This window comes from Empidonax traillii, unplaced genomic scaffold, assembly GCF_003031625.1.
Source record: "Empidonax traillii isolate 1590-97213 ecotype Southwest subspecies unplaced genomic scaffold, ASM303162v1 scaffold207:size1520225, whole genome shotgun sequence".
NCBI lineage: Eukaryota > Metazoa > Chordata > Aves > Passeriformes > Tyrannidae > Empidonax > Empidonax traillii.
Window position 1 is genome coordinate 1,292,629 of NW_020955400.1, and position 19,205 is coordinate 1,311,833.

Here is a 19,205-nt window from a genome sequence, read left to right on the forward strand (position 1 = left end):
ATCTATTTTTTCATTGAACACCAGGCAAGTGATTAATCACTACTGATAGGCAAGCTGGGAGACAGATAAAGAGAGACAGAACTGAACATCCTGTTAAACATCTCATGGAATCCTGTCCTTGGTATGAGCCAGCAAGTTCTTTGGTGGGAAAAGAAAACCAGTGGGAGGAACATACCTAGCCCTGGAGGATAAAAGGGAGTATTCCAAATAATATTACCTATCCTGCCTTTTCAAATCCATCTCTACTCCCTGGATTGGGCACCCTATCTCCCCTTGCTTTCCCAGTTGAATGACAGCTTTCTCTCAACAACAGCTTATACTCTTGAGTCAATTTAAGGCAATATGTAAAACACATACTGCTGTCAGCATTCAGCACACAATGATGATTCAACTTGGGGTTGGGACAGTTGCATAAAAAAACTTACGATTTTACTACAAGAAAAATAAAACCAAAGAACCCAAAACGGTAATAGCTGAAAATCATACATACAAAATGAATCTTAAAGGTTTTTTTTCACACAGTCAAGGATCTTAAAACGGTACTAGCAGTTGCAAGATTGCCTGCTAATTGTTCCCCTTCTCCACAAGAATTAGGATCCCAGCCTTACTTATTTTTTACTATTTTTCCACTGAGGACCTGCTGCATTAAAAATTCCCAACGGAAGGGGAAAAAATAAAACCAAACCAAACAAAAAGAGAGAGAAAGGAATGAAATCTGCAGAGAGGTTTGGGAGTGGGGGAATGGGCCCATGGAGGGCCCCTGACTGTTATGGGACAGCCACAGTGGTTGCCACCTTGCCTGTTAACACCTACCTATTGCCTGCCAGTGAGACACTGCACCCCTTGCTTTCTGAAAAGTGCAAGTGGCCCCTGCTTGGGGTGGTTACATGGAGAGGGAAAGTAGGACTTGTTCTGAAAGTTGTGGTTTCTTGTTCAGGTTTGTTATATATATAAATAAATAAAGAGCTGTTATTTTCCTTTTCCACACCTTTTCACCTGAAGTCTCTTAATTTCAAAGTTATAACAACTTAGAGGGAGGAGTTTCGTTTCTTTTTTTCCTAACCCTCCCGCCTTAGCAAACATTCGTGTCTCATTAAACTAATAACACAGTTCTTTTCACAAGTACAAACATCAACAGATACAAAATTATCACAGCGTCTGTACGCCAGAGAACTTCAGTAAATGTTAATATAAAGTTGAAATATGCTTTTGGTGTGATAAATTAGTTTTACTACAAAATAAACTACAGATGGCACTGTTGCCTTACGTGAAAAAGTGATACTTGAAATGGCAAAAATTTGTTGTAGGAATTGTTCACCCAGCTCACTGCAGCTTTCTTAAAAATCACATGGTGAGACGATACCTCTTTGGTTTCATGTCAACATTACTATTATGTGGATTGAGTGTTTAACAACTGGTGCTGTTAGATTGAACTTGTAAAGCTCAGTTTTCAAATTGATTTAAGACTAGTTCACAATCAGAAAAAAGATTAAATGTTTCCTTCTTCCCCAAAATGCTTAACTATAGTACGCACTCCAGATAAATATTACTGTTAACAGGAGTATGTAAAATAAATACTAAACAGTAAATACATTGAGTGGTAGTGTTTAAACTTTTTGATGTAAGTTGTTTTTAAACTCTGTTGGTGGCCTGGGCAATCTGCTGGTATTCTTGTATGAACAGAAACACCGAGTTAATAAGAACTGTAAAATAGACTTTTTTTTACTTTGAAAAACAGCAATTATGAGAGGACACAGAAATTACACTTTAAAATAATCGTAGGACAGAAGGTGCTTGTTATCACTGACTGTGGCTTAAGTACTTTTGACTGCAAATGAGCATTAGTTAACATGGAAAAGGGAAGCTATAAACTGGAATACTGCCTAGGACAAAACATGAGGACGACATGGACAAAGTTCAATAATATGAGCTGAGTAGTGCAGAAATTTAGAGGTTAAGTGACCTCCTTTGACCTGCAGTTTTATAGACATGGAAACATGTCTACACACCAGTAGCATGACTGGTGTTGTAAGTGCAAGCTGTTATTATGTAGCCGACTCCAAAGGATAAAGACCATGTCATAGGATGTGTATTGTAAGAAGCAGTCTATCATTAAAGAGAAATTCAGGAGAATAAACGGAATCATCTAGGAATAAAAGATGATTTTGTGAAAAACACAGCAAACTACAAGCAGGTGAAATCACCACGAGAAAGCTATGTACAGGACTGTAACCCTACATGACATAGCTCCTCAAACACTATTAAAACTGACCAGGACTATGATAAATCAACAAGGTACATCTTTATAAAGTTGTGTAATGGTAACTGAAGAATGACTGAAAAAATCTCAAACACATCCTAAATTAAAGAAATTATATAACGTACTTCAGCAATTACTGCTGCTGAATCTAACTTCAGTCCAGGCTACTAGAAATTAAAAGAAAAAAACCAATCAAAAAAAACCAACCAAAAAAAAAACAACAACAAAAAAAAAACAAACCACAAAACAAAAAGAAATTTAAATAGAAATATGTAACTAGAGTAAGAAGTGAGATATACCACTAGTAAATAAAGATCAAATCATTCAAAGAAATATAAGGATTTTAGTAAGTGTGTGTGTATGAGAAAGGATAATGCAAATAATTTCTGCTAATTGCTCATTGCTTATTTTAAAAATTGAGGTACAGAACTTTAATATTAATGATACAGGAAACTAACTGAATGGTGGAAATTATTATTTCATGTTCTGCAGGAACCTAGGTGGGAGAGCACACAGTAATCAGCTGTATGTGTGCGTGTGTGCACGATGATCTGCACCAGCAGCTGGAGGAGGGCTGCTGCCTCATTGGGGACGCAGGGACATGCTACTGCACAGACTAGGTGTCTAAGTCCAGCTGGTAGAACGATCCACCCCTACATAAATATATAGTCTCTCTAGCGAACTTCCATTCTTTCTAGTCAGAAGATGAAGTCGCTGGTGCTGTCTGTGTTTGTGTTTGTGAGAGTGCTCTGTCTGTCTGTGATCTGTGTAGCTGGCAATGCATAGACACAGTGTGCATGTGTGTCTACATGCGTGTGCTTGTTGGGACTACATCTTTAGCCTCAGTAATACTTGGAGCTGGGGGTGTGCAGTGGCAGAAGCCTTCCCTCTCTCAGGCTGTTGTATCCAGCATGATAAACTTTAACATAATTAAGATCTACATAGCTCCATGTCAACCCCAGTGTTAAAAGAAGCAAATATGAGACATGTATCTAATTTATAGGATACTGACTAGTATTCTAACTGCTTTTAATATGTCTTGGGTTTGATTTTTTCTGTCCCTTAACAAGAAATGCTAAGAGAATCTGGAAAAAAAAAAAAAAAAAAAAAGCTTCTATAATTTCTATGTCCCTTTCCTGGCTTGAATATACAGACTGTACTTGGGACCTCTCCTAATCTTTCCTCGGATAAATTCTTCTCCTAGCAGTACAGAAGCAATACATATCCCAAACCAGGCCTTTTTCCCCCCTACTCTTGTCAGTGTATTTTCTTAAATTACCAGTAGGCACGTTTCTGTAGTTTCAGTAGAAATTTCTACGTTTGGATATACTTTGTCAGGGTGTTGGGACTTCATCAGTCACTCTGACTGTAAAAACAGGCATACTTCTAGAACTGTTCTAGATATCTGCCTAAAGATGAGCCCTCAGAAGCTCAGGTGAGTTTTGCAGTGCATTCTTTGATTTCTTTATGATTTGTGAACTGAAGATGTAGATTCAGGCAATCAAAGTTCATTTCTAAGACCCACAGAACAAAACACTTTGTTGCCTAATTATTTCACTCAAGCAATGAATAAATGAAAAAATGTTGCTTCTAGCAATACGCAGGGTTTTTTAAAAATCAGTAACATGATGTATTTGAATAAATATGTAATTAGATCCATCTACCTTTGATTTCATCATTCTCCTCTTCCTTCAGTTCCTGAACAGACAGAGACTGATCCTCGGGAAGTGGCCAACTCTCGTACAACACTAGTGCCTGAATCATATACTTGTGAGACTGGGAAAGAAAATGCAACATGCTGCAGACATAACAAGTACAGCAAGCGTTCAAGTCTGTAGGTTAGTAAACTGCCAGCTATTGAATTCAGCAAATAAAACACATAATTAATTTACAAGATTGCACATAAAAGCTTTCCCAAGAAGCTTAAAAAATTAGTGTTAATTCCACAGACTTTATTTTAATTCATGTGAAATTAAATAATTACTCATGTGTTTATCACATGAAACTAAACTGGGTTATACAATAAGAAGCTACATTCCTTTAAGATTTCAATGTAACTTTCCTATGCATGCCATGTACCAAAACAAAGACTTTTGTCGATGTTAAGACCTACTACAGGGCTTTGAGCCCTAATACTAGCACTCAATGATGTCCTTATCTGAGGAAGAGGTGACAGGGTCCATGGGTTGTTTTAAACATTCTCTAAACTGAACAGGAACTGGCTATATTTAAAAATTGTTTTCCAAATTCTAAAGCCAGTTCTGAGTCAAAGGAAGAATCCTGGTTTTCTTGGAATGTTTTGTTGCAATTGAAGTCAATTGTGAAGAAAAACTGCAGCAGAGAAATGCTTGGAGATAGAGAAACAAGAACTGCTCTAGATTATTTTTCTAAAATAGATAAATAATAGTAACTGGCATCAAGAAAAATCCAAGGCATTGACATTACTTTACGAGAAACTTGGCTAAAGTAGCAGATATTGTGTGTCTTTTACTAAAGGTTTTAGATGACTGAAAATAGGTGTCTCTCTATGAAAACTATTAATCATGGCCTTCTATTACAACATATCTCAAAGAAAGTTCACACTGAAGCATCTGAAGTTTAACTTACTTTCTAGCAGTTTTTGGTCTTTAGCTGAAAGTTATGCTGGACTTGAACTGGATTTGTCAAATGAAGAACATGTAAATACAAAATATATCCCCTTCATATGAAACTCCCTTCTTATTTCATCATTCACATATGTACATTATCCTTTTTTTCATTGCCTCATTCAAAAGCTACCAACAGTTAATTTTGAATTCTTGTTCTTGCCTCAGGATATAAGATCTTCACATGTACCAAAAGAATTAGCAATACTCCTTCATCATGTTTGTTTGTTTTTCTGATTTTCTTTCCCCCTCCCCCCCAAATCCCAGTGATTTGTAATCTCTTACTTGTTGTGGACTTCCAACAGGATTTTGAAAGTTTTCCAAACTTTCATCTATCATTTCCAAAGATTCATCTATTGACATAGGTGGACCTTCTTGTATAAGTTCTGGCTTGGAAGAAGTTTTTCTGTCCTTTGAAATTGAATCACGACTTTTTTTTTTTAAATGTCCAGTTTCTGATTCCTTCTTTGTACTGCTTTGAACAATCTCTGGGATTTTTGCTGCAAAATGACAGAAAAAAACAAAACAAAACAAAACAAACAAAACCAACAACAAAATAAACAAACAAACAAACAAACCAAATCACCCAAACCAGAAACTCTATAAATTATTGGTATGAGGTAAATGCATGCCCCCAGAAAGTAAGAGAAATAATTTGCATAGTCAATTTTCTCACGCTGTATTATACTCACAAGGTTCCAATTAAAATTATGCTTATTCCCAATAGTACACTGATTTCATTTTGCATGCATATCCCAAATCTCTTCAAAGTAAATAATGAGAAATTTGAAGGACTATGTATATATAACTATTGTTATTGTTCATAAAGTGTTGGTGTTTTTTTTCCCTCTAACCTCACCCTTCTTTCCTGCACTAACTACCACAGCACCATTAGAGAAAATAGATAACTTTGTACTCTGCATGATGAGGTCTCTGTGTGGATAACCTAATTAAAAAAATACTGTACAACTGCGGATGGAGGGGCAAGTCTCTTTGTGTCAAACTGACACAAAGTGACTTTTGTGCCAAACTGACACAAAGACCACAGCTGACTTAAGTTTAGAAAAAGCCAGTCTTGAAAGGAGGTATAAAATTATTTGTAGTCTATAATTTATGAAGTTATTGTCACTTAAGGAACAAGTTTATGTGGAAAAATTGTGAAACGAGGAATGTTCTAAAGAAGTATTAATCCAGAAACCATAAATCTGTTTTAATTTCTAATGCCACTGAAATTTGTGATACGCTCTTGCCTGCATGTCTACAGAGAAAGGAAAGAGAATTCTAAAAGTGGACAGCTCTTAGAAAAATTGAATAAGAACAGAAATTACCACCTCTGGAGAAGCAGTTTCCCATGTTACACTAACAACAGCTGCACCATCAACTGGGAAAGAGATACATTTTTACTTCACTGAGGACAAAAGGCTTTACTCTCCCCAAGGTTTATAGTAGAAGCAAAGGATGATAACTGCATTATTGCAACACTTCAAAAGCAAAATGCACAGTGTCATGTGTGTTGACAAAACATCCAGGGAAATTCACAGAAGGTGACAGGATTTTAGTCCAGATTCAGCAAAATTAACTGGTGGTGTGTCAGCGTATAGATGCCAAATAATAGGTTAAGTGTGCCATTATAAATTCAATGGGAGTCAGGAAATATCATTTCTTATAAAAGTCAAATGTCATGGATTACTTCCTATTGCATCTATCCTCTGCATAAGCCAATGCTTCCTTGCTCCTAAGAAAATCAGTAGAAGTCAAGACATGAAAACAAGTCCTAGCAGAGATGCTTTCTTCAAGAGGTCTCAAACTCCCAATCATAATTGCTCTCCTGCATTACATTCAGAATCTTTAGCACCTGAGCTATCCTTCTTGCTGTCCCTGTGGTAAGGAGGCCTGTGAGAGAAACCTGAAGGAAGATAATACTTGATTTTCTTATTCATTTGGATGAATAAGAAACATTATCCAAACACCAGAATCTTGAATATTTTTCTACATCTGAGTGAAAACCTGCTGCAAAGAAACAATTTGTATTCCAAATGGAAGAAAAACTACATGAAGACATTTTCTAATTAGGCAAACTGCCTTTAGGTTACCATCTGCAATATTTGCACAAAAGTTTCTAGTCAGGAAGGATCTTCTGTGCCTACCTGAGGGCTGTTAGCAAGGGCCAGTGCAAGTAATTTACAAAAAAGATTGCTTTAAAAGAAATGAGGCCAACTAAATGTACTCATTCTTGAAGTAAACAGAGAGGTGAGCTCCCCTCCAGGAACTGTGGAGCTTGGGCTTTAGATGTGTACTGCCCTCTGAAGGAGCTTATCTCTACCTATCAAGGTGCATGGTTTCCTAGGGAGGTTGTGGTCCTTAGGCTACAATTGCCTCCCTCTCCTCCTCTTCTCTTTCTCCTAAACCTGAAGAGCTTTAGTATTGAAAAATTCTATAATGGTTTGCCTAGAGGATGATTGTGCCATGAAAGGAACTCAGCTCAGATTGATGGAAACCACCATTCTGCTTTCCTTACTGGAAAGATGACTTGGAAAAGCTCACAAAAATACACACATACCCAACAGTTCTAGCAATGGTCACCAGGTGGTGCTGGGACACCACATTATTTTTCTTACTATAAATAAAAATATTCAGTCTTGGTTTTCATATGCAAAGCTCTGACTAGAAGGAACTCCTATCTACCTTGCTTCCAGATTCAAACAAATATCTGAAAGATACTTTGCAACAGGCTTGCAACATACTGTTACTGCGGAAAATAAAAGGATTATGAGCATTCACTTGCCCATCTGTGCTTACAGAACTGATGTGCTTGTATCTACAAACCAAACTGTGCTTGCAATGTGCGTGTCAATATGTAACTCCTTTATTGGCAAGCAAATGTTCAAGGTCCAAGTCAGGTGCTACACCTCAGAAGAGGTAAATATATTTAAAATCAACCAGTTTAATGTAGTTTTTGAGCTGCAAAAGATTTATAGAACAGCTGTGACTGGAGCTGAATTAATAGGCAGTGGGTGGGCAAGGGAGATAATGTTTTATTGGTGATGTTTGCACAAAATTGTCACTTAGTACTTCTAGCCAACACAGCAATCAATTCTATGAGAGGCAGAACATTTGTAGTAGTGAATAAGTTTCAAATTTAAGGATTGCAATTGGCTTAACTAACAAATTTGGTGCTGATGGTTTAGAAGTGTTTTCTGATTACTCCTATTCTGACAAAATACACTGTTTTAGAGGACGAGTTACTGACAGTATGAATTTTGTTGTATTGGTTGTTAGTTGTACAACTGTCCACCTGAACTTGGCATTGGTATTTTTGAGTGTTCCTATATTGTTTTGTACATGCCATAACACCACTTATGACAACAGTAAAGAAACATGTTTGTATAATGCCAGACACTGAACCACTACTAAACCTACAGACACTCAGTCGTATTGGTTATAATGAGTACATTTAATTATATTTTTGTTTAGTTAAGATGTTCTAAAAGATTTTACACAAAATAGCTTCTTTGTGATAGACAGGATATATACTTAAGGAAAAGAACTTCATTGTTAAGGCTACTTGGTCTAGTATTATAAAAATACTAGTAATACTAAAAAAACCCAGCCTCACAGTCATTCCTTCCAAATGGCAACTTCATATATATATTCAGACACACTTAAGGTGCATCGGAATATTCATTTCTCCTTCAAATATAGTAAAAAATCATAGATTGTTTTTTATTATTTTTCCCATACAGCACTGAAATTTCATAGAGAACATTATTCTAAAGGATATGATTGAAAACATGGTTCAAAACAGTGGAGGTGAGCACATGAAGTATAATTCTACTGAGGCTTTAGCAAAGCAATGATCCAGTATTTGAACAACTTGTCTTTGCCTCAGGTTCTCAATAAGCTCAAACAGGCAGAAACTCAGATTTACAAAACAGTTATTGTTCAAAAGTCTTCATAAAAGGATTGAAGACTTTAATATTTCTTTTGTCTTATGTAGAGTAGCATCCATGGAGGGTAAAATAACAGACTTGTTTGCTTATAAACGTCTGCTTTACTTAAGCCAAATTGTAATTCTTATGAAGAAATAATTTTCAAAATAAAATGAATAATTCAAAATAGTATACAAATAAAATGTAAATATTTTGATTAAAAAGTGAGGTGTAGAAAACAGAAAACCAAATTAAGATTATGAAAGAAGACAGCATGGCACTAACCTCTAAAATCTGTTACATACAAGAAGTGGAATGGAGGCACGTAGATAGTACTTAATTTTTGTTTTAAAATTACTTGAGCACTACAGGGACAACTGTTGAAAATCAGTCTTAAGAATTATATACCCCATTCAACGGCATTTATTGGCTTTGAATAATAAAGTTAAACAGCACTTTAAAATCTAATGTCAATCAACGGGCTGAGAGTACTTCCAGATGACAAAATTTTCATTCCAGTTTTGGTTTAGCTTCTTTAGCAGCCCATCCCCAATTTTACCAAACAATAAAAATGCCAGTAGCAAATGGCTAATAGAGTCTGATGGTAGCTCTTCAAGTACTGAGTCTGTCAGAGCGCTAACTTTCAAAAGTCTAAAAATAAAGCATGAAAGAATATATCTGTTCTCTGGAGTATGCCCCAAGTTTCATCACTGTATCAGAGGGGGATGATAACAGAGTACTGATAAATCTCAATCCAAAGGCTCTCTCTTTTAAGTCCATTTGTAAATCAATACTTCCTTAGTGGGGACAGCACATCTAAGGAAACCGGACTATTTGTGTATCATTAAGAAAAAAACCCTACAAAATATAAGCCTTAACTGGTATCACAGGATCACTGGAGGCTGAGTGGACCTGGCAGAGGCTGGTAGACACCTCTAGAGGTCATTTAGTTCAATCCAACTGCTAAAAGCAGGGTCAGCTAGGACAGGTTGCTCACAGACATATTCAGTTGGGTTTTAGTTATCTCCAAGGATGAATACTCCAAAAACTCTCTGGGCAATGTGTTGCAGTGTTTGACACACTGAGAGTGACAATGAAACAAAATGCTTAAATTGTATTTTCTACATTTCAGTTACTGCCCATTTCCTCTTGTATTGTCATTGGGCACCACTGGGTTGGGTTTGTCTTCACTTTCTTTACTTCCTTGCCACTTCTCAGAGTATTTATTTGCTGTCACACTTGGGCATGCAGTAGATACAGAGTGTTAATTGGCTGGACTACAGAAAGTCACTTTTAACTGATGACAGCTGGATTTTTGTTCACTAGTTTGAAAGTACTTAGAGAAAATACACGGACTTTAGCACTTTTGACCACACACTGGTTCTCACCTTTAGTAAGAACTGAGCTGACAAAACTGCAATTTAATGAATGGCAATAAAATTTAGAATAAAGAAAAAAAACCCCAACTTTAAGCAAATAAACTTCTCAGATTCAAGTGTTCAGCTGAAAGTATGTAAAGTGTTTGCTGTAGCTTTCAAATAAATTTGTTACAAACAGAATTTTGTTTAAATTCAAGTGTTCCCATGAGTTATACCTCTGTCTTGGTATTTAAGTTGCTATGGTAAAGAATTGACAATAGTATAATGGACATTTTTGCCTTTTATTGTAACTTTGCAAGTCTGGAACAAGTAGCTCTTCGTTCACTGTCTCTTATTTCCATGATTATCACTGTGAAGTTGTAGCAGAGGCAAACTAAAAAATGGAGAGTTTTTCTTAAGGATAAGTATTACATCATTTATTCAAGAGCCTTTTGCCTTGTATTCTGGGGCTCATATGACGGATGAGAAAACAATAAAATGGGTGCTTCTACTAAAAGGAGGATGCTCAGGATGGTGCATTTAAACCACAAGACCATGTATAATTTGTACATTATTTACGATGTCCCATTGGTTTAGTATCAGTTTCCTAACTGCCAAAATTTTTGAACTTTAAGATCAAACAAATAAAGGCAAGACTTTGAAAATAAAATCTATTTCAACTCTCAAGGACAAAGCAAGCACATGCATAAAAATTCTCAGCGCTGAGAAGCTACTTCACTATCCACAAAACTCTACACAGTTATAAAACAAGACCAAAAGGCAGAGGAAAAAATAAGGCTGGACACCTTATTTCAATCAATCCTTTCAGTAGCTTTCCTCATTGTTGAGGGCCAACATTGTTCATTGCTCAAAAATGTGGCTGATTTCACTCAATCACAAAGCAATTAGGGTTTTATGAAAAGAGCAGGAAAAAAAAGTATTTTCTATGATTAGCTAAAATTATTGTAAGAATACATATTCGTCAGTGAATAAAATTATCCAATACAGAATCCAATACTTACAGTGGGAGCTCAAAAGTGATTCATTACTCAGGAAATTAAAAACAGGGATGACTGCATGGCCTTTTCCAGTGACACTTATAATTTCTTCCTCATTATCTAGGACTTGTAGTTTAATGAACACATCTGATTTAGAGGTTTGTGCCTGCACTGTAACAGTATGTGGTGCTTTGACTTTTACTAAATACCTAAATAGAAAGAAAAAAATTATAGCAATATAATCAACTATACGTGGCTTTTTTTTTTTTTTTTTTGGGGAAAGCATTTTAATGTTGTGTCAAACTAGAAGCAAACACTTAAAATTGAGTTTGTAGTCAACTGTTTTGCTGGAATCTCGTAGGCTAAGCTTCCTCTAGTGAAGTTTAGTGCAGTGAATCCACATACAAAGTAAGTGTTGCTTCTGCAAAAAAAGGAGTGGTCTAGCCATTTTTTTTTTTTTTTTTTTTGCTGCCTTGTTAAAAGTCCAAATACACATTTTACCTCCTGCTGCATTAGTATTTGTAGAATAATATGCTTAGCCAGATCAGGGAATAGTATCATTTAAAAAGTACCTGAGTGGAAAGAAAAGAATGATTTGCTTTCAAAAGGGTAGGGTTATCTCATTTGATAGTAGCTGCTACTCTGGTCAACTTAAAAAACTGTTGCATTAAAACTGTAGAATTAGAGTCTGAGGACAAATTTTAAATAATTGTTTTTCCATGACTTACTACTTTATATATTATTTGCTGTTTGTCCATAAATACAAATTGTTAGACTAATCTCATCAATCAAGCAAAGAAATAACAACACAAAAAAACTACATCACCCTGACTTCAGCACATTCAGAGCCAAAAATATATAACTATCTTAAAATAATTTTTTTTTTACAGATTGGTAGCATCAGAGGGGAGAAAGGAAAAAAAAATCATCAAGAAAGAGAGAGTTTACAAAATTTGAGTCCATTTGTTATATTTCCATTACATGCTTTTTCCATTTATACTGAAACTGATTCCTCTGTTGAACAGACAGTTATCCCAAGAATAATCCATTGGTTTGAAATATTGAAAAAAACTTTCAGGAATCAAGGTAAGATGTTCTAGAATCAACCTTCAAAATATATACATTTAATCAGCTCTAAGCACAGGGCCTGTTTTAGTACAGTGTGTACTCCTTTGTGTAAACTTCAGTATAGTGATTTAATAAGGAACAGTTCTGGAGTTATTCAGACAGAACTTATTTTAATAAACTTTAATCAATTAAAAAAGGATTAATAAAAACTAAATCACATTTTATTAACTACATTCTCCTAAAAGAGTCAGGATGCTAAAATAAAATGTATGCAAATTTTTTTACCAACCCTGCAAGATGGAAATTGGTCTGACATATCAGGAAAGAAAATGTTGCATTCCTGTATTATTTAAAGCTTTATCGGAATAGCTGAAAAAAAACTGTATCAAACTTTGTGTCTCCTCTCCATCTGCAAAATCTTGATTTTAACACATTTTTTATCCCCCAAAGTACTACAGAATGATTGGCACATGGATAGGATTGAGCTTTCAGAAATGCAAAGTACTGTTATTATTTTGAAGTTACAGTCTGTGCACTTCATGCCTGTTCTTCATTAAGCAGTGGCAATATTTCAGAAAATAACACTTTCACAAACCAAATGTTAAATTTGATAGTCCATAAAATTTTGATATTGGCCTCAATACTCTTCCCTTCTAAGAAAAATGAAATAACATACTTTTCTGTCAAGGCTGACCCATATTAAAAATAATTTAGTTATTCTCCTCTCAATATTTACCTAAACATTATATTCTCTTTGTTGGGTATGTAATGCCCTTTAAACAGTCTAGTAGAATAGACATTTTTTACAGCCTCACGAGAGAGAAGTGGAAGTGGACTGTGAGAACTCATGAGCCTGAGCTTCCATTTTCCAGCTGCCACATGTTGGTCACCAGTATGTGCTTCAGCCACAAAAGTGTATCCTTTCTGAAAGGGGAAAACAAGTCATTTTTACTCGGCAATAAAACTACTTAAAATGCACTCTATGACTATATGCAATGCACTTAGTTACACATAGTTACACTATGTTACACTTAGTAATAGAATAAGATGTCCTTCATAAGCAAGAATCTTAAAATTCTATTCTATTCCAATTTATGATGCATCTCTTATTATAGCAATTTATATTTGGCAAAAAGTTACATAGCAAGTAAAATTCAATTCAATTTAACTTCAAAGCTGGCAGATATTTTTAGGGGCAGGTACAGTCAAATCCTAAAGTCACTTTGTAACCAAATTATTTGATGATTAAAGATGCTCCTATATGCTTTAGGCAGTCTGAAAGTATAGGTGGATGAGCTTGCTGCATGGAAATTTAGAGACCAGATTACTTCTGTCTTCAAATTTGAGGTTAAATTAATATTGCCCCTAGTTTTAATAATGCAATTGCAAGTACAGCATGAAATTTCAATATATTAATCTTATTTTTATGAAGATGTTGATTTAAGAAAAAATATTTCTAGTATTAGAAAATTCAAGGAACAAATTAATAAAAATGAAACACACAATTAATAAGCCTGGTGCTGATTTATGTGCTCTTTACGAATCCTGAGAATAGGAATATAAGGAACCAGAGTATAACTTTAAAAGGTTTTAAAATCTAATTTTTATTTGTAAAAAGGAAGGTAATATGAATGTGATTACTTAAAAGGCAGAGGCAAGAAAAAGGGACATAAGGAGTGCAATGGCCAGTTGCAGTGTTACAGGGGAACTCAGGATTAAGTCCCTTCTTCATACTCTCTAAGATAGCTATACTAAATCTCTGTTTCAAACATGAAAACTTAATGTTCCACTCAAGAAACAGTTCAGTTTTTCCAGTCCAAAAATTCTTTGAAAGTTTTTAACTCTTTCAGTCTTCTGCTAAATTTCAGTTTAAATAAAACAGTATTTACAAACAAAAACAGCTTTGTTGAAAAATTCTTATAATACATGGGTTGTGATTTCAGAACTACCCAATAATGTAGGGCTTTATGTGACTCAGGACTTCAGAAATACTTAGAATGAAAATAAAATAAATTATTCATGATTCCAGTTTGTGGAATTGTAACTATAAGGCTCTTTACAACCTTTAATCACCACAAGGTAATAGCAACCTCTCAAAGTTAGGATTCAGAAGAACTCACTTATTTAAATATCTAGTTAAGCATATAGTTACAGGCCCTCCTGTTCTTAACAAGCATATTTTGAAACTGAGAGGGATTCAGCCAGATATTCAAGTGCTTTCTGACAGCATGGGGTGCATGAGAAAAACACTTTCTCTTGTACACCTATTTATAAGGGTAAGGTTATACAATCTTAATGCTCACTAAAAATATGCACAAAATTTAGACTTAAGACCAAAAAACATGTTTGAGTGAGCGCTTTCTGAACACCATGAGCAATTAGAAAGTACAATAATTGAATTTTGCAGCTGGTAGGAACACCAAGTAATCATCAGTCACTACTGAGAAATGAGCGAAGATCTGGACAATTCCATAAGATTTATGTCGGTCTCTTAAAAAATTTTTGAGAGGTGTCATTACCCCCTTAGATATCTTGTTACATTTCACCATCTGTAGTATCAGAAAGGATTGTTTTCTAATATACCACCTAAACTAAATTTGTGGCAAAGTAAGATGACTCCTTTATATCATTCTATGGCTAGTCAAGACAAACAACTGAACAGTGTCCTTGCTCAGACTTCTTTTTTTCCAGACTAAATATGTTGGTAATGGTGATTTCTTAAACTCTTATCTATGTAGGTCAGCTGAAGCTTTATTGCTTTTCTACAGTTCGTTTGAACAACTTGTGAAAAATAATGAGAGTAGAATTTAAAAACAAAAGAACCAAAAAAACCCACAAAACTTAATCCATCAGGAGAAAAAAAAAAAAAACACAGAAGAAGAAAATTTAATGCAAAACCAAAACATCCAAATAATGCAAAAGAAGTAGGCAGTTTCTATCTAGACTGTAATGTCTGCAAAATGACAACAGACTTTATTGTTATAGTGCAGATTTTATCTTTATTGTCAATTATTCTGAAATGAACTTTAATGTGTTCCAGGAGTGTCTCTGCGGGAGAATAACAGTATCTGTTGACAGGATTTCTTTTTAGCTGCGTTGTAAATTGCTGAGTCATATTTTTGAAGCAGAAAAACTAACCAGGAGGTGTGTTAAAAAAAAAAAAAAAAAAGGACTTTTTCTGTAATACTGATATTTAGGAATTCAGGCAAATCATATAATTTCTTGCTTGACATATTACATTGTTGACTGCTTTTTACAAAATATTTTTATAAAGAAAGGTAGCAGTTAGATTAAAATAATACAGCTGTATTCTCTGTATAATAATAATTGCAAACTGTGTTGTCAAAACATCAATAGAACTTCCAATAGCTTGGGCAGATCCACTGAAACATTAATGAACTATTTACAAACAGGAAGAAACAAAGCTAAATTGCAGAGTATAAGGTTATATTCTTACTGAGGAACTCAAGAGCAGTGATTGACAAATGTAGTAAGAAAAAGTAGAAAATACAGCATGCCTGCACAATGCTGTTTTAATACTCTTAAAATCATTCTTTAGTGATATTAACCACATTTAATATTATGAAATATAAGCCATTAGTTTAGCAAATAATAAGAGAAATTTATGCTTTAGGAGGGGACTTCAATAGGGAAGCACAGGAATAAAATAAAAAGGGCCATCTTCATTAGTCATCAACAGAATCACTGAGGCTATTGTGCTGTACCCATGGGGAAAAAAAAATATTACAGAATGTATCTATTCAGGTAGGACATAAAACCCCAAGTATTTCCAACACAAAAACCACGGTACTGCACAAAGTGTTGGTAAGATTTTGTTTGGAATAATGTTTAAGATTCTGGACACTTTCCTTCAATAAAGATAAATTAAATGGGAGAGGGTCTGAGAAAGAATTAGCAAAATCAGGGAAATGGAAAAACTGCCTTGCAGGGCAGAACCAGACAGCTGTGTCTTGCTAAGCAGGATCTGAAATAAATCTGGAGTTGTGATTGTTCTTTGTGCAACCTGTCACTTTCCTGAAAAGCAGTAAGCAGTATTCACCACTGAGATTTCTTTTTGCATTCTGCCACTTGCCACTGTCAGATTCCAACCTAAATTTCCCTGTCTGGTGGAATCCACAAACCATTTCTGAGGATCCCAATTAGTTTTGAGAGCTTCAAGAGCTTGTCTGCAACCCTTCTTTTTAAAGCACTGTCCTCCAGCAGTAGCAGTCTTTATCTGTCACATTCAGCTAATATTCACTATAAACACTAGATAAGGCAAGTTCATTCTAAAGAAAAAAAAAAGTCTAATGAAATTTGAAGTTACAAAAAAAAAAAAAGAAATCTGCTTCTACAGTGTTAGACCGTAAATGAAATCAATTCTTCGGTATTGACAGATGAGACTGAGAGGGCTAAAATGCGAATGGAATGCGTCTTCACTAAAAGATCAACTGTGAATATGTGACAAGAATAGTTAATACTGGTGTAATATTTAAGAGATAAGAGGAGTCCAGAATAGGAAATTAAGTAGTAAATGATAATATAGGTAAATTAAGAGTTTGGACTAGTCAGGTCTGATGAAATTCTAAACTGTCTGAAGGACAATTAAATAACAGACTAAACCAATCATTAAACTTTCAAATTATGTTTGCTAATTGATAGAGTACACTACGGTACTGGAAGACTATAGTAGTGCAATGTTGTTTTTTTTTTAAGATGGACCTAGATGTCTGGAAAATTATGAGTCAGTATAACCCCGAAGGCTGAAAGCATCAGGAAATAACTAGGAAAATGAACTCCTTGCAACCCCCTCAATATAGCAAAAGGGCTGTAAAGAATAAGTCCTGTCAATCCAACCAAGATTCTCTTTTCAGGAAGACACAGTATGAGAAAGAAGGAGACATCTTACACTGTGTCTTTGATCATTCTTCTAAGCTGAAGGAAATGCTGTCATAATGAAGAAATTAGGGTGTTGGACAATCACATCCAGAAAGCACATATTCATGGCTACTTTGGGAAGAGAAGGATGCAAACAGCGAGATTTCAAAGATGTAACCTGAACTTGATTCCATTCAAAATTTTTTATTAAAAATATATATTTATTTAGATGATGGAATGGAGAAAATACATGCTTAATTAGCTGATACCAAAAACTAGGAAGTATGATAGCTTCAGAGGAAGAGAACATTAGAATTAAAGATTATTTTAGACCGGGGAAATGGTCTGAAAAAACAGCATTAAAATCAGTAGTGAAATACACTATATTTACTCAAGAATAACAGAGTACAGGATTCAGTTCTTCAGGAAAGCACCAGGGTTACAGAAGTACATGAAGCAGCAACGGCACTGCAAAATAGGGCAACCAGGTTGGTTATACAAGCAAAAGTAAAGCCCACAAGATGTAAACTTAACATTCCTTACTCACCATTTGTATAGCCACAAGTTAAACGCTGGAATAAAGTTTACTGTGCTCAGTGTTACGCATGATAAATAAGGAAAAAACCTCAAATAACAGCAGTTGGAAAGAGTCCAGAGGAGAAGAGTAATAAAGAGCATAGAACATATAACTCTGAGGTAAGATTGACAGGAGTGTCTTCTTTAGCCCAAGGTCAAAAGGCAGGAGGATGAGANATTTAAGTTACAAAAAAAAAAAAAAGAAATTTGCTTCTACAGTGTTAGACCGTAAATGAAATCAATTCTTCGGTATTGACAGATGAGACTGAGAGGGCTAAAATGCGAATGGAATGTGTCTTCACTAAAAGATCAACTGTGAATATGTGACAAGAATAGTTAATACTGGTGTAATATTTAAGAGATAAGAGGAGTCCAGAATAGGAAATTAAGCAGTAAATGATAATATAGGTAAATTAAGAGTTTGGACTAGTCAGGTCTGATGAAATTCTAAACTGTCTGAAGGACAATTAAATAACAGACTAAAACAATCATTAAACTTTCAAATTATGTTTGCTAATTAATAGAGTACACTATGGTACTGGAAGACTATAGTAGTGCAATGTTGTTTTTTTTTTTAAGATGGACCTAGATGTCTGGAAAATTATGAGTCAGTATAACCCCGAAGGCTGAAAGCATCATGAAATAACTAGGAAAATGAACTCCTTGCAACCCCCTCAATATAGCAAAAGGGCTGTAAAGAATAAGTCCTGTCAATCCAACCAAGATTCTCTTTTCAGGAAGACACAGTATGAGAAAGAAGGAGACATCTGACACTGTGTCTTTGATCATTCTTCTAAGCTGAAGGAAATGCTGTCATAACGAAGAAATTAGGGTGTTAGACAATCACATCCAGAAAGCACATATTCATGGCTACTTTGGGAAGAGAAGGATGCAAACAGCGAGATTTCAAAGATGTAACCTGAACTTGATTCCATTCAAAATTTTTTCTTAAAAATATATATTTATTTAGATGATGGAATGGAGAAAATACATGCTTAATTAGCTGATACCAAAAACTAGGAAGTATGATAGCTTCAGAGGAAGAGAAAATTAGAATTAAAGATTATTTTAGACCGGGGAAATGGTCTGAAAAAACAGCATTAAAATCGGTAGTGAAATACACTATATTTACTCAAGAATAACAGAGTACAGGATTCAGTTCTTCAGGAAAGCACCAGGGTTACAGAAGTACATGAAGCAGCAACGGCACTGCAAAATAGGGCAACCAAGTTGGTTATACAAGCAAAAGTAAAGCCCACAAGATGTAAACTTAACATTCCTTACTCACCATTTGTATAGCCACCAGTTAAACGCTGGAATAAAGTTTACTGTGCTCAGTGTTACGCATGATAAATAAGGAAAAAACCTCAAATAACAGCAGTTGGAAAGAGTCCAGAGGAGAAGAGTAATAAAGAGCATAGAACATATAACTCTGAGGTAAGATTGACAGGAGTGTCTTCTTTAGCCCAAGGTCAAAAGGCAGGAGGATGAGA

General features: G+C 35.0%; 1 protein-coding gene across 6 annotated transcripts in view; it reads right to left on the reverse strand.

The window, feature by feature from the left end:
- The window catches only part of ADGB (androglobin), a 112,484-nt gene that overhangs the window by 12,153 nt on the left and 81,126 nt on the right, over positions 1-19,205 (reverse strand). For all 6 annotated transcript variants that reach the window (XM_027887349.1, XM_027887345.1, XM_027887350.1 and 3 more), the window contains 4 exons: positions 12,995-13,182; positions 11,215-11,399; positions 5,191-5,405; positions 3,925-4,036 (listed from right to left, as the gene is read on the reverse strand). In XM_027887349.1, coding sequence (XP_027743150.1) covers positions 3,925-4,036; positions 5,191-5,405; positions 11,215-11,399; positions 12,995-13,182 — 700 coding nt within the window. The remainder of the gene's footprint in view (positions 1-3,924; positions 4,037-5,190; positions 5,406-11,214; positions 11,400-12,994; positions 13,183-19,205) is intronic.